The 13,928-nt window shown below is 37.7% G+C and overlaps 1 protein-coding gene across 3 annotated transcripts in view; it reads left to right on the forward strand.

Moving 5' to 3' along the window:
- Positions 1 to 13,716, forward strand: part of MAP3K7CL (MAP3K7 C-terminal like) — a 29,835-nt gene extending 16,119 nt beyond the window's left edge. For all 3 annotated transcript variants that reach the window (XM_019620473.3, XM_003202881.5, XM_010722562.4), the window contains 2 exons: positions 4,082 to 4,197; positions 12,541 to 13,716. In XM_019620473.3, the coding sequence (XP_019476018.1) occupies positions 4,082 to 4,197; positions 12,541 to 12,721 (297 nt within the window). In that variant the 3' untranslated portion in view covers positions 12,722 to 13,716. The remainder of the gene's footprint in view (positions 1 to 4,081; positions 4,198 to 12,540) is intronic.
- The last annotated feature ends 212 nt before the right edge of the window (positions 13,717 to 13,928 follow it).

Consider the following 13,928-nt stretch of genomic DNA (forward strand, 5'->3'; position numbering starts at 1 on the left):
TCAAGGAAAAAATGTGCAAAACAAAATTGAAAATTGTTCAGCAAAGGTAATAAGAACAACCTGTCTTAGGCAGAAAGCTCAGTGTCTTAACTGTCTTTTCATGAACTATCCTTACATATCATCTTTCAACGTCTTTCATATATTTGAAATGAAAACCTAAACAGACATTGCAGATGTCCTGTACAGACGTACATACCTATGTGCAGTAACAGAATAGCCTATAACAGGATTTCTTAGTGTCTGTTTGCTGGATTCTCTAGAAAGTTTGTCAAGGTGAGTCATTCCATAAAGTACAAGGAAAATCAGACCTTGTCGAAAATTAGGGATGGCAGGATAGACCAACGGTATCACTGAAGGCTATAGTTTCTGTAATAGCTTTGAGAACCAAATCAGAGATGCTGTGTGCACATATTTTGCCAACACAGGAAAATGAGGGTGGATGACACTGAAGCCTGAAATAAGCAGGATTAAAAGTAGCAACTGGTGGCCATTAAATATAACTTTCTTTGGCAGGAGCTTTTTTTGCTTACGTAGCAGGTATGCTTTTATATATATTAATTATGGACTGGCAAGATACTTCCTGAAGTATCTGAATGAAAAAAAACACCATACTGTAAATTGAACTTTTTTTTAAGGACTTCTGTCATTTGTCACCTATGGAAGCTGGAGTGCTCTTACTAAAAAATAGCATACAGACTTCATAGATTAGAATGGGGATGCCAGTTCTCTGCCAGAGGACTGCCCTCTGGGTAGGCACTGTAAGGCTTCATGTAGCCTGGTCACAGGCATTCAGAAAGGCATTGGAGGTGGAACAGGGAACAGAGACTGCTTAGGACAAGCTAGAGGAAAAATCTTTGTCTGAGAGGGATTAGAGGAGCGCAGCTTGGATGTAGGGTTGGAAAGTGCATGAGAGCTCTCTGTAAGCATATCACAGGCAGGATAAGGGAGCACCATTTGAATGAAAGCCAATGCTGGCATAGTAAAAAAAACTGGAAATTTGTCTTCAGCAAAATGGGACTGGAAGTAACAGAATAATTTCTAGTCTTGATGAGGCTCTGGGGCAGACCCTTAGCTGAGGCAGAGGACTTAAGCTGCTCTAACAACATGATAAGTCCGTGGACTGCAGAATTTGATTCTGATAACATGGGGCTGGATTCAGATTTTAGCACATTTCTCCCAGTCTTATTGAGATGATTATGGGCAAGTTCAGTAACTGCTACGTTACTGTTACTCTTTTCTTTTCTAAGGAAATTTGTCAACACTGTAAATGTGTGCCAATTCGGAGGTACACCTTTGGAACAAGTAAGCTTCACATCTTTCTGAGCTTTTTTTTCAGGAGTTTGCCCTTCCATCTTCTGAAAACACTTATTTTAGTGGGAATAGATGTATCATTAGTTCTCTGCACCCTTGTTTATGGCAAAAAAGTAGGCTGTTCGACATGGCTGAAATAATTTCCCTATGCTTATGTGTTGCTTGGTCTTTTATGGTGAGCAGCAAAGAAACAAACAGAGTGTTGCACCTCCACGTCTCTTGTGATTACAGTACAGCTGCTTGTTAAATAATGATGCAGAAGCCTCTGTTTTATGTACCACAGCCCAGAAATTACTCATAGGAACTGTAGGTATTACCTCCAAAACCATTCTTAGAAATGCCAATTTTACCAAAGAGCAAACCAAAATATCCAGTCACACAAAAACATGATCTACATTTCAAAGTAAAATGCATCGCCTTAATTTTTATGTACCGAATAAGCATCTTTTCACAAATAGAAATAAAGTTATTGATTTATTGTGTAAGAGCATCCGTCAAAGTTGAAACAGAATTGTATGAACGGAATATCAGTAAACTATATCTTTTATTGTCTGTTTATTTTGAGCGATAAAATATCAATGTAAGAAAAAATGACACTGAAGAGGAAACAATGGTAGGAGTTTGAAAGCCAGCAACTGGTTCTAAGTGGGAATTAGATATTAAGGCTCAGCATGACTAGATAATTTTAACTCTCTAAATATATCTTTTGAGTGGGAAGCTGGAATACAGAAACTGAATGCTGCTTTAATTTTTAAACTGATTTAAACCAGCTAGTTTTGCGGAAACTATGTTGAAAGCAAAAGCAGGTTTCTTCTTCTTTGAAGTATCACTCTGGGGACTTTCCCTCACTGGGTATTGTTAAAGATTGTTTTATTATGATGCATTTGTTGTTTGCTGATCTCTGGTAGATACCAGAGATGCTACTTTGGCTCACCCTTGCATTCTTGGATTAGAGCGCCGAGACTTCTATATTCTGTCCTGTTAAATTTGTGGATATTATTTGGGTGACTATATGAATGGTGCTATTGCTCATCCACATTGAAATGCAATTAAAAGCCCATTCCTAGGACCACTCACCCAGTAATGAACAGCCCTTTCTCTGGGGTCCCAAATTCTCCGAGCTTAGAACTATGCCATGAAAACTATTCTGCTGTGGCATTTCTTACATTCAGAAGATGGAAAACGACTATCTGTTTTAAATTTTCAATGCGGAACTGCATACCATCTGCAAATACTTTCAGAGGTCCATACATTAGTTACATTTTTGCACTGGTGTGCATCTCAAGCCAACACACTCTGCCTCTTGGATAAAAACATTTTCAACGTTTATTTCTGAATATGTTTGATAAAAGATGTATTGCCAGTTTAGCTAGAACACAAGATTGCAAGACCATGGATAGGAAATGTCTGAAGACTTGTGCTTTTCTTTTTCTAAGAACGCACTTGGAGGAATATTACGCTACAAATAAGAGTCAAAATAGAATGACAAGAAATAAAAATCTGCTTATATTGTGAAAGGCAATTGGATGTTCTTTAACTGGACAGTAAAGAAACTATTTTAAGTGCTTCCTTTTGCTTCAAACAGGTGGCTCAAGCATGCTATTTGGACTTCATTTACAGTCAATTGATTCATGGCTAATAACTTAAAAATAATACACTTCCTGAAAGTGCTGTGGTCACGATGTGCCAGCCAAGCTTGAGGCCCAAATTAAGTCGTACTCTTTTAAGGAACAGAATACACTGACACTTAACCACACTGTATTTTCAAGTTTTTAGTTGAAATTCTTATGAAGAGACTTAGGACAGGGTGATTTAATCTGCTGTACTTAGTATGCACTGGAACAACAACAACAAATCTTTCTGTAATAATGTATAATTATTAATAATAATAAGGTATACAGGTTAGGGGATACAATGCTTTTACGTAACTTCACTATTTTTTATCAGATTTTTTAACTACTGTCATCTTTCTATTCTGAATCTCACATGCTCCTCTCATGGAAATTGGACACACTTTGCCAATGCTCTCATAACATTTCTGCTAACTAAGTATATCCTCTTCTACAGGAACTAGCGATGCAGGGAAACTGGAGACAGTCTTGAGCAAACTACTTAGAAATTGAGGCATGGCTGGGTCACATGCACTATGAAATCTTGGTTTTACCAGAGTCAGCAGTGTAGCTCCTTGTGAATCCAGCCCTAGTGTCTCAATTCACAGTCTTGTCCATTTTTATTTTAATAATAAGCTGGAAGAAGCAGTGCTTCTATGAAAAAGAGTGTTTAGTCAATAACTTTCCACCTTTTATTCTCCTTTTGAGAATTGGAGAATAAGGGCTACTTTACACTCAAAGTACCCTTCTCTTCAGTTCTGTAGTTTCTGCAGTGTAAAGATGCTCACATATTTTGTACATATGACTGATGTGTCAGCTTTATCATTCTTACTTTGCTATAGCTGAAAAAGGAATAGGTAAGGGAGAAATCTTTCTTTAAACAGTCTTTCATGATACTTTGCAAAGTTGTTGTGAAAAGCTCTGAAAATCCTTACAAAGATTGAAGGTTATGCATATTCATGTGCAGAAAAGCATTCTTTCCCTTCTGTGGAAAGCCATCGCTAGGATTATTTTCAATACAGTAGCTTTTCTCAAAAGTATTCAACTTTTTCTCTAAGTATTCTCACAGAGATGAACTGACAATTGTATCTTTCAAAATATGTGTTTATTCCTAATATTGCATTCAAAAGCAGTATTTTTTTCTTCTTCTGTTCATAAAGCCTCTGCCTCCTTGTCATGACTCTAAGGAATCGATGCAGGTGTACAAACAACACTGCAAAATAGCAGAAGAGTATCATGAGGTGAAAAAAGAAATTGCTCTGCTGGAAGAAAGAAAGTGAGTAACTTTCCCACAGTATTTACTGCTGTATATTCTCCTTGTAAAACTCCATTCTAAATGCGAGGGTCTTAGATGACACTTTGTGACCTTATTCCTCTGCGTGACAGTCACAGTACAGCACAACAGGCCCTTCGTTAGGATTAACTGAGTCCACTAAGAACACAGAGCTTTCAAAGCTTTGGGCCCTCAGTTATACCAAGTCCCCTAAAACCCTCACTGACAGCATCGGGACGCTTTATCCTTGTCACATAGCAATCTAGATCATCTGGAGCAGTTACCTTGTTAGTTTTAGGGCTGGTTTTACCCAGTGTAACTTTGTACGTTTTAATGAAAAGCATAATGGATCAGTTTGATGTCAATTATTTGGCAATGCTAGTAAATTTTTTTCTGAGTGTCATCGCTATGTACATTCATATTTCAGGTGCTCACATCCAGAGTGCTTAAGCTGGAGGGAGACTTTTAAATTATTTTTAAAATTTTTGTCTATGTCTTATGTCATAGCCCTGTCATCTTCACATGACTATTAAATGACAAAGTGGGTTTTCTGGGACTCTTTCTACAAGAAACCTGACAAAAAGGAATTCTGTGAGGGAGGAAAAAGGGTGAGTGGCAGTAAACCCCAAGCAATAGCAGTTACTGCAAAGAAGACTTTCTACTTCAAGTGCTTTTTTATTTTGACATTTACATTGAGGGTGATTTCAAGAAGTGCTGCTGTCCTCTAGGACAGTTATCTCAGTGTGGATAGCTGAGATTTATTGGGAAAATAAAACCACACAACCATACTTCCAAATGCTGCATGAAGTTCTTGTGATTGCTGTAGTTAAAGGCGAAAGAAAGACTATAGCTCTTAACATGTTTGGAAGATAAGCATTCATAGCATAGCAGTGTGGCTGGGAAAAGCTCTAGCAAAGAAGGTTTTGATTAGAGGAGGAACCATTCTAGATGTGTCATGGCAATCTTAGCACCAGTTGACCACACAGTTCAGCCACGTTTGCATCTGCGGGAGTCTGCAGCTTCAAAAGCTGCACCCCAAACTGAGGGGGTGGAAACTGGTGGAATTCTGTGGTCTTGTAAGTAATATACAAGTAATATACAAGTAAGTAAGTAATAAGCGAGAGATCACTGTGAAACCAAACTTTGTAGAGTAAGAAAGTGATGCTTGTCTTTATCAGAGTTGATGGCTGTAGACAAAATATTGTTAGTTGTTGCCAAATGTATCAGAAACAGTTGAGGTTTTCCAGTACCAAATCCTCTTCCACTGTGGGATCTGCATGGCACTCAATTGCTAACATATTGGCACAGAGGTTAAAAAAAGAAGAAAACGATAACCTAAAGAATCTTAACACTACATTCTCTCAGTGACTGCACTTGATTCATCATTAATTAAACTTGGCCAGTGGAAAGCAACTGACATGTTAAAAATTGTGTAGAGAGAAGATATACAGTTCAAATAATTTTACAATGACTTATCAAATTTGATCATTTATTATAAGCTGTTTATGTGTCTATTTTTATAACCAAGGGAATTCACAGGGAACCATATGTGCTTATCCTTTCTGTAAATGCCAACTGAATATAAAATATTGAATGTTGGTGCTTAACTTCAGACACAGATTCAAATGATAGCCTTAGATTAATTGTATTTTAGAGCCCACCAATACAAATTCATTATTGTTATTGACGCATTCCTGAATCAGCTCTACACATTTACAAAGTTATCTTGAGACTCTTGAAAACTAAACTAATATGTATGTTCTGCATTTGCAAGAATGAAAAAAAGAATGCTGTTTGAGTGCATTTTTGCAATCTGTGGTACTAGCTACATTACAAATATTTTCTCCTTGAAAATGGGAGATGCATGCATGGAATTGTTTACTTGAGCTTAAAAACTATCTAATAAGCCTCTGAGACCAGAAGAAAGTTTCTCAGCAGTTGTAATTCTGGATGAATTAAAGGGCTTCAAGCTGCCAGTTTCCTTCATTTCACTAGAGGATGCAAACAGTGGAACAACCTGAGGAAGTTTCCATATTTCTACCTCTGTTGAACTTGTGTGGTGGACATAAGATTTCGTGCTCCAGAAAATACAATAATGCAAGAGCAGCTGAATAAGGCAGCAAATAGAATTCTATTATGATCCTTCTTACAAGCCTCCTAATTGCACATTTATGGCCCAGATGCTCACGTGCTTCGTAGCCGTGAAGTCCCAAGAAGTGAAAGATGTCTGTGCAGCATCTTTCCCCACCTTTCAAATCTTCTAATCAAAAGAAATAGAGAAACAAGCATTAGGATCAAAGATTCCTATTTCCTACCGGTAGGTGCACTGTAGGTATTTGATTTTGAGGCTTAAAAAGCTGCAAATACCAACTGAAACTTTTTCTCCAGGAAACTATTTATGAAGTCCCTCCCTCCATATAAATCTCGATCTTTCGGTGCTTTGGAGGAGGGGTCAGGGTACTGTCTTTCCTCTTTGGGGTGTCTTTCTTTTCTGTAGCAGTACGTTTGTTTTTTAAACCTTTGAGAAAATGAGACATTGTTATCCCTTAAAGTTTGGTTGAAGTTAGATGGTGGATTAAAATCTTACTAGGAAATACACACCTCTACACACATGTAAGGATGCAGGACCTGAACACATTTACCTTATTTTTTATATAAAACTATGTTGAAAGGGGTATGAGTGTAGAGATAAGCAAGACATAAATGAAATTTTTGGTTTAGCAATCAGTGATTTATATCCGAAATTATTCTCAATAGTAACAGTTTGAAAGTTATAGGAAATTTATAGATTATCATATGCTGAACTGAAAACGTGAAGAATGGATCATGATGGCTGGAGTGACATGCATATTGAGTATTCCTTTCTCAGAAGAGAACGATGCTTTGTCTTTTCTAAAAGAAGTCCAAGGTGATGCAGAGATTTTAGACTAAAGAAGAGTTATAATCAAATGGAAAATGTAGAGATGTTGTAGCTTTCTGAACCATGAGTAGATGAGGAAATGTTACAGTCGTCTTAATTTTCTAAATTTGAATTTGAATGTATGGAAGTGGAGAATCACAATTGCTTAATACACCTATCTATTTCTTTTAAATATCCACTTGATAAAATGGACAAAGAATCCCTTGTAATGGGAACAAATAATTTGTGCAGGGTTGTTCAGCTTCCGTTTTTACTAAAGACAGTGAGAAGTGCTATTGGCTGATGGCCCTGCTAGTCTTCTGAATTTCTTCTTCACAAGTCAATTCACCTGTGGAACTCAAATGTTGAGTGGCAGCGTCGGCACCTGTGGTGCCTACTACTAGTAACACTGTGCATACAGACTATTGATGGTAGTTGTCAGGCACAAAGCAGAAAATAAGATTTTTTTTCATTTTAATTTGGTGGTTAGGAGAAAGAAAGTCAACCTGAAATTATTAAAGTTATTGGAGGTCTGGTGGTTTGGTGGTTTTTTTTTTCAGCCTCCAAAGTTCAGAGTAACCTTTCATATATAGAAATAACACATAGGTATACTTATAAAAGAAGCATCTTTAAGAAATAAAAAGATGAATAAAATTAAAGTAGTTACTCTTTTTGAAACTTTTCAGTGGTTTTCAATTCTTAGTTTGGCTTATCTCTCCCTGGAGTGTGTGGGTTATCTGTAGCTGGAGTACTGAAAGGGAGTAGTGTGAAATGACTGGGGTTGCTTTTCTTCAGAGCTTGAACAGAGGCTTATTTTGCCCCTTCTATTTTGTGTGCAGTACAGATAGAAAGAGAATCTACTAGACTAGTAGTGAGAGAGAAGATGACAACTATTTCATAAGAAAATGGGAAATGTGAAAGGCAGGTTGCAGGTTCAAAAATGGAAAAATCAGAGGGCAAAGCAATGAGAAGGTAGACTGAGGTTACAAAAAAGACAAAAGGAAGCAAGAAATTGAAATAATTTAAGGGAACATTAAATAGATTTGCTTTGCTAATATAATTCATCATAGCTCTGTTTGCAGTCTTGACTCAGACTCTTCCCTTTTATGCCAGCAATACGAAGTAGGAGGGACAAAATCAGTCTGGAATGGGAGACATGATCAAAAAGAAAGAAAAGGGTGGGGAAGTGAGAACACACCACATTTAGGTCACAGAATGTTATTTAATTTATGTTCCAGAAACACACATGTATTTCCATAACAGATGTTTTTGGGTATCTAAGTTTGGGTGAAAGGGATGGGATAGCTGGTTATTTTGAGCACTTGTTATATTGCTATTACTAGATAATGACCCTGGATTATGTAGTTAAATATTAGAGTTGCCATGGTTGCTAGCTATACCTTATATTCTTAGCTCTGGCTGCTTTTCTCTTTTTCCTCCCAGACAATTCTAATATAACTGTCCAGAAAATATCACTCGACCACCACCTGGTTTAGGATCACTCTTCTTCTTTGCGATGGTTATAGTTGTTTTTCCTTCCTTTACATGTTACAGTAGGTATGCAGTGGAGATGTCCACTGAATTTTGTGAGAGCCTTCTATGTGCTTCAATGTGTTACTGTGACCTTGGAGTGTTTCTAAGGTCTCAAATTCAAGTGGCTCCTTCAGGCACACTTTTTGGTGTCACTTTCCCTGGGCTGTTAAGGAAAGCCTTCTTCAGACTTCCAGGTACTGCAGAAAAAGACTGATGTTAAGGCATAAAAACTACCTTTTACCTTACTATGTTTTTTTTTCATTCCAGACTTGATTTTTCATTAACTTACGCACATCCAAAATACTTGTTAACTTGCCAAGCCAGTAGAAATGAAAGCTTTTCAAGTATAAAGAGAAACCACAACTTCCCCTGTTGTAGTAAGAAATACTTATCTTTTACCTGCTGGTTTTTGAGAAATAGCTTTATTTACATTAAAAAAGTCTGTCTCACAGTTTAAAAATTAGTTACTGGACTTTAAACCTGCAAGGTTAGTCTCCTCAGTCAGCAGTTATCATACGGGGGTCTCGTGATTCCTCCTGACGTGAAAGCTGTGTCAAATATGGGAAAAGTAAATGACCTTATGGCCACCAGAACACGTCAGCTAGGAAGACGTGCATTGCACCACGTGTATGATCCTGAATACATTGTTCACAACTGCAGGGAGACGAGCCTGTGTCTTTGCACCGTGGAAGCAGTTTTCCTTGAGTCTGGTTTATCTCTCTGCCAATAGATTTATCTGGAGACAAGTATATCTGCTTCATCTGTCACTTTATTTGGTATTTATCCATTGTGAATATTACTATAAAGTAATTCTGTTCATTGCATGGGTAAAGTCATTAAAACCAGGACTAAAGCAATACTTTCCCTAAGATCATGCTGATTTTCTTTTCTTTTCTTTTTTTCCTTCTCTGTTATTGCTTATGGTTTATTGGTTTATGATGCAAATCACACTGGTCTTCCTTTCCCACCCTAACCCCTCCCCAGAAAAGAGCACTTAAAGTGCATGTTACAGATTGTCTCAAAGCTTTAAGTACCTCAACACCATTTTAGAAAATACCTTATAAGTGCTGTTAATATTTAAACGTGGGGTAACCATTAACAGCAAACACAGATTACACAATGATAAATCTATTTATTAGGCATCCATAACAAAGGCTAGATGGTGCAAGAGCTTAGTACGGTGTTCTTTAACCTCTGAGAGCTAAGTTCAAATCCTGGATTAGATCAGAAGCAAATGTTAGTTACTGTCTTCATCCTTTGTAAGCTTCGTAAACCACACCATTCATAACATTTAGCAATTCCCTGGTATTCTAATTTTAGATCTCTGTGGCAGGCTGGTAGTATTTGCCTGAAACATCACCCTACCCTGTAAACAGGTGTTGATCCTGATGGGAAGGGAATAAGTAGGTTCTGCTGACTCAGAAGAGGGCAATTTTACTACCTCAGGGCAAGGAAGGGAGGTCCTAGAGTCTGGACTGCAGAAATGAGTTTACTTTGATCTTAACTCATTTTTGCTTTCTTCAACAGCAAAAAAAAAAAAAAAAATTAAAAAAATATATAAATGCTGCTTGAGTTTCATTAGATAGCAGCATGAAAACCATGCCTGCAAGCAGCCTTATCAAATCAGGACTGGCACTCATTAATAGAGCTGTCTGAGTTTGTACACTGTCTGCCTGTTCCACCTCTGGCTCAACTCCAAATAGGGTAGGCAGTACCTTTCTTTCACAAGTGCTAAAATTTCCCATGGAAAAGGTTTATCTGCTCTTACTATGCTGATTACTTACTAGTGTGTTCACTGCTCCTGCCTTTATGAACCTCATAAAGAGTGAGAAAATAATTATTCCTAATTAATTAGTTTAGAAGACTCCTCGGCCAGCACCCTGTAGTTTGAAAAAGAGTCATATAATCCTTCCGCCCAGCGCTGCACCAGTAGAATAATTACAAGAAAGTACTGCTAAAGCTCTCTTTTGGCCCTAAGAGACAAAAAACCTTTCAGTGGAAGCTGAAGGGGCTGAAGTGATTAAGCTAGTAAAATTTCACTGCCTTAAATACATTTCTTACTCTCCAAATCTTACCTGCTTTTTTTTTTTTTTTTTTTTGCGTGTTCAATAGCCTCATTAACAGGAACTGGAATATCAAACTGTCTGGCATGATCAGTTCATCTAGCCTACTTTGAAGAGCAGAATATCTAGCACAGCCTAAACAATGAAAAATTAATCTGTTAATGGCTCTGCTGGTTTTAAAATTTTTACAACTACATTATGCCAAATGTTAACAGAATTCTACTAAGGGCTGGAAAAGACCTCTAAGATCATCCAGTCCATCCATCAGCCCACCCCCACCACACCCACTGCCCACGTCCCTCAGTGCCACATCCACACGGCTCCTGAACACCTTCAGGGACGGTGACTGCACCACCTCCCTGGGCAGCCTGTGCCACTGCATCACCTGTGCATTACACCAGTGGTCTAAAACAAAGCTGAAACATAGCTACAGGAGAGCTTCTATATACTGCAACTTGGGGGTGATTTAAAGTGCTGTAAAGCCTGCTAACTCTTCCCTATTTCTTTTTTGTATGGGAAGCATTTTTTTGAGAAATGGGTCTGCCACGGCTCTCTTACAACTCGTTGAGCTGCAGTAACTGCAGATGTAAACAGTCAGCAAAGCCTTGGGTAAACGATGCTATCTCTCAAAGCTGCAGTAAAGAGAGAGAAGGATTAAATTAATCTTAAAAGAAGGCCAGATAGGACAATTGTTTGAAAACCCAGGTGCTTAAAGTCTTACTGCTAGAAGTGGTGGTTTTGCAGGTGTAAGTAATGCAAGCGATCAGCAAATACTGAAATGTTTTCTTTTTGTGAATGCTCTGGCCTACGGAAGCGGAATCACTAATCTGTAAGAATTTCCTGCATGAAAGCACTGGTTCGGTTTGCCAGGGGACTCCTTCAAAGACTGCAGAAAAAGCAGTCTGCTTTGAAGGCATTACGTCTTCCAACAGATGATCTACAAGCATTGTTTTGGCGTGACTGAGAAAGTCACAGGGCTCCAAAGAGTTAAAAGATTAACTAAGCGCTGAGATAGAGTGATCAAAAGAGCCAAGAACCCTTTAAAAGAGGCTTCTTGTAGCAGAGATGAAAAATGATTTGACTCAAAGGGAAATAAAACAGAGGTCAGACTAGTCTGCTGGGTAACAAAGTGGAGTGCGATTAGATATCCCATATGCGCTCAGCGTGTTTTGTTTTAAGGCCTCCACTATCTTAACTCCTGTGGAGGGAATTTCAGCGGATGGTCTACAGTAGCCTGCGACTTCTGGCCAAATCTGGGAACATAGGGCACCAGGTGACTCCAGTTGGGTTGGAGCAACAGCTTGAATTCTTGGGTGTCTGCTCTCAAAAAGGCCAGGAGGGGTCAGGTTTCAGTTGGTGACCATGCTTCAGCAGCAGAACTAAGATCTGAGTATAAAAACTGAAAAGAAGCAATTTGTTTAGTTCAGATCTGTGTGCCTAGTGTGCCCTAGAATCCTTGAAACCTTGATGGCCTTCAAATATATTTGGCATGCTAGAGAAAAGTAAATTGCTACTCTTCTTACACAGGCAGCATTTAGCATTCAGTCTCTAGGATGTTGGTCCTCCCCATACAGCTGCACGGTGAACTCGTACTGAAGAGAGAGATATTTACTTAAAGGTCCTCAGCATTTTTCAGGTTTGGCCTCAGGAGAACAAACCAATCAGAGAATTCATCGTTTAAAGGAAAAAGAGCATCTGTAGCAGATATGTTTTTAGGTGTGTATTTCATAGCAGCTCAGGTAATGCCATATCAACAAGGTGTACTGCAGCTTTCTCCTAACCCATGACAATACGTATTTTGCTTGCTGCCATTTTTAATCTTTGTGAATTTCTTTTTAATATTATTGCCAGAAAGGAGCTGATTGCCAGACTGGAACAAGTGGAAAAAGAAAGCATGGATGCTGCTCAGCTGGCCAAGGAGTATGCAGAACTGACAGAGGAGAACCGAACACTGAAGCTGGCCCAGACGCAGTGTGTAGAACAACTGGAAAAGCTCAGAATACAGTACCAAAAAAGGCAGGGATCCTCATAACTCGCAACTAGCTTATGTCAGGCAGTTAATACAGGATTGATCCTGTGCTGGAAAGAGATTTTAAAATAAAGGTCTGTTTAATATGTTATAATACTTTACTACAGATACAGAGTATGTAGAAGTCTATATTTGATTTAATGCTTGCCAGCCAGTAGCTTAATATAATGGATATTTCATCCATTATATAATGGATATTTTATTTCAAGTAACATAATTGAAGTTAATCTATCCCCATTATATGTTCTAGTAGATCAGGTTTCTTTTCTAAACATATTTCTTCCAATTTAAGAAGATATGGACACACTAGAAAATGATATAAATAGTCTCTGTGTTGGGAATTTGGACCATACTAAGGCATACAGCAGGGACAATGTTAATATATGGAATACACATATGTTAATTTTAGTTTGGTGAAGATTTTTAAAATTATATTCCTCATGCCTAAAGTGTTTGGAAGTTATCTTAAAACAGATCTCCTCATGGGTAAAAACTAGACTTTATTATCCCGTGTCAGCTTTACACTGTTGTATAAAATCAGATAAGTTGTACATTAAAATTGAATTAACCCAGTTACTAGTTATGAAGTGAGAGTAGTGACAACAGTAATTTGCAAGTTTTGAAATTGCAGGGAACAGATGAGATCAGGCTTTCCTTCCCCAAACGTAGATGACCTGAGAGTCTTTTTTATTGTGCTCTTTGCCATCTGAGAAATGAAAAGTTAATATATGAATGCTACCGTCATAGTTGTAACTGAGAACATGTCAGTAAGCGTATCATGAGGGTATTTTGTTCTCATCTTCTGGTCTGCTTGGAAACGTAAGTAACTATAAGTACAGACAAGAGTTCCATGATACACAAATAACTTGGAATTAAAATGCTTGTTTTCCTTGCTCTATTTATCCCTGTATTTTCCTAATTCAATTGAAATTCTTTGTTATACTTCCATTTCTATTCATACAGTATTTTTTTCATTAAAAGCAAATACAGAAAAACCATTTTATGTTCTGAACATTATTAAACCTCCCTGTATTTTTAGCTCAAATTGTTAATTCGTCTTGTTACATTTTCATGAGGTTGGAATTCAATACAAACTTGATTTGTCATCAGTTCTAAAATGTCTTAGTAATTGAAAATTTAAGATTTTTGCCATAACTTTAAGTGTGACTATTATCAGTAACCTCTTAGGTTTTAGGTTCATCTGAACATT

Source organism: Meleagris gallopavo, chromosome 1 (genome assembly GCF_905368555.1).
Source record: "Meleagris gallopavo chromosome 1, MGAL_WU_HG_1.1, whole genome shotgun sequence".
Taxonomy (NCBI): Eukaryota; Metazoa; Chordata; class Aves; order Galliformes; family Phasianidae; genus Meleagris; species Meleagris gallopavo.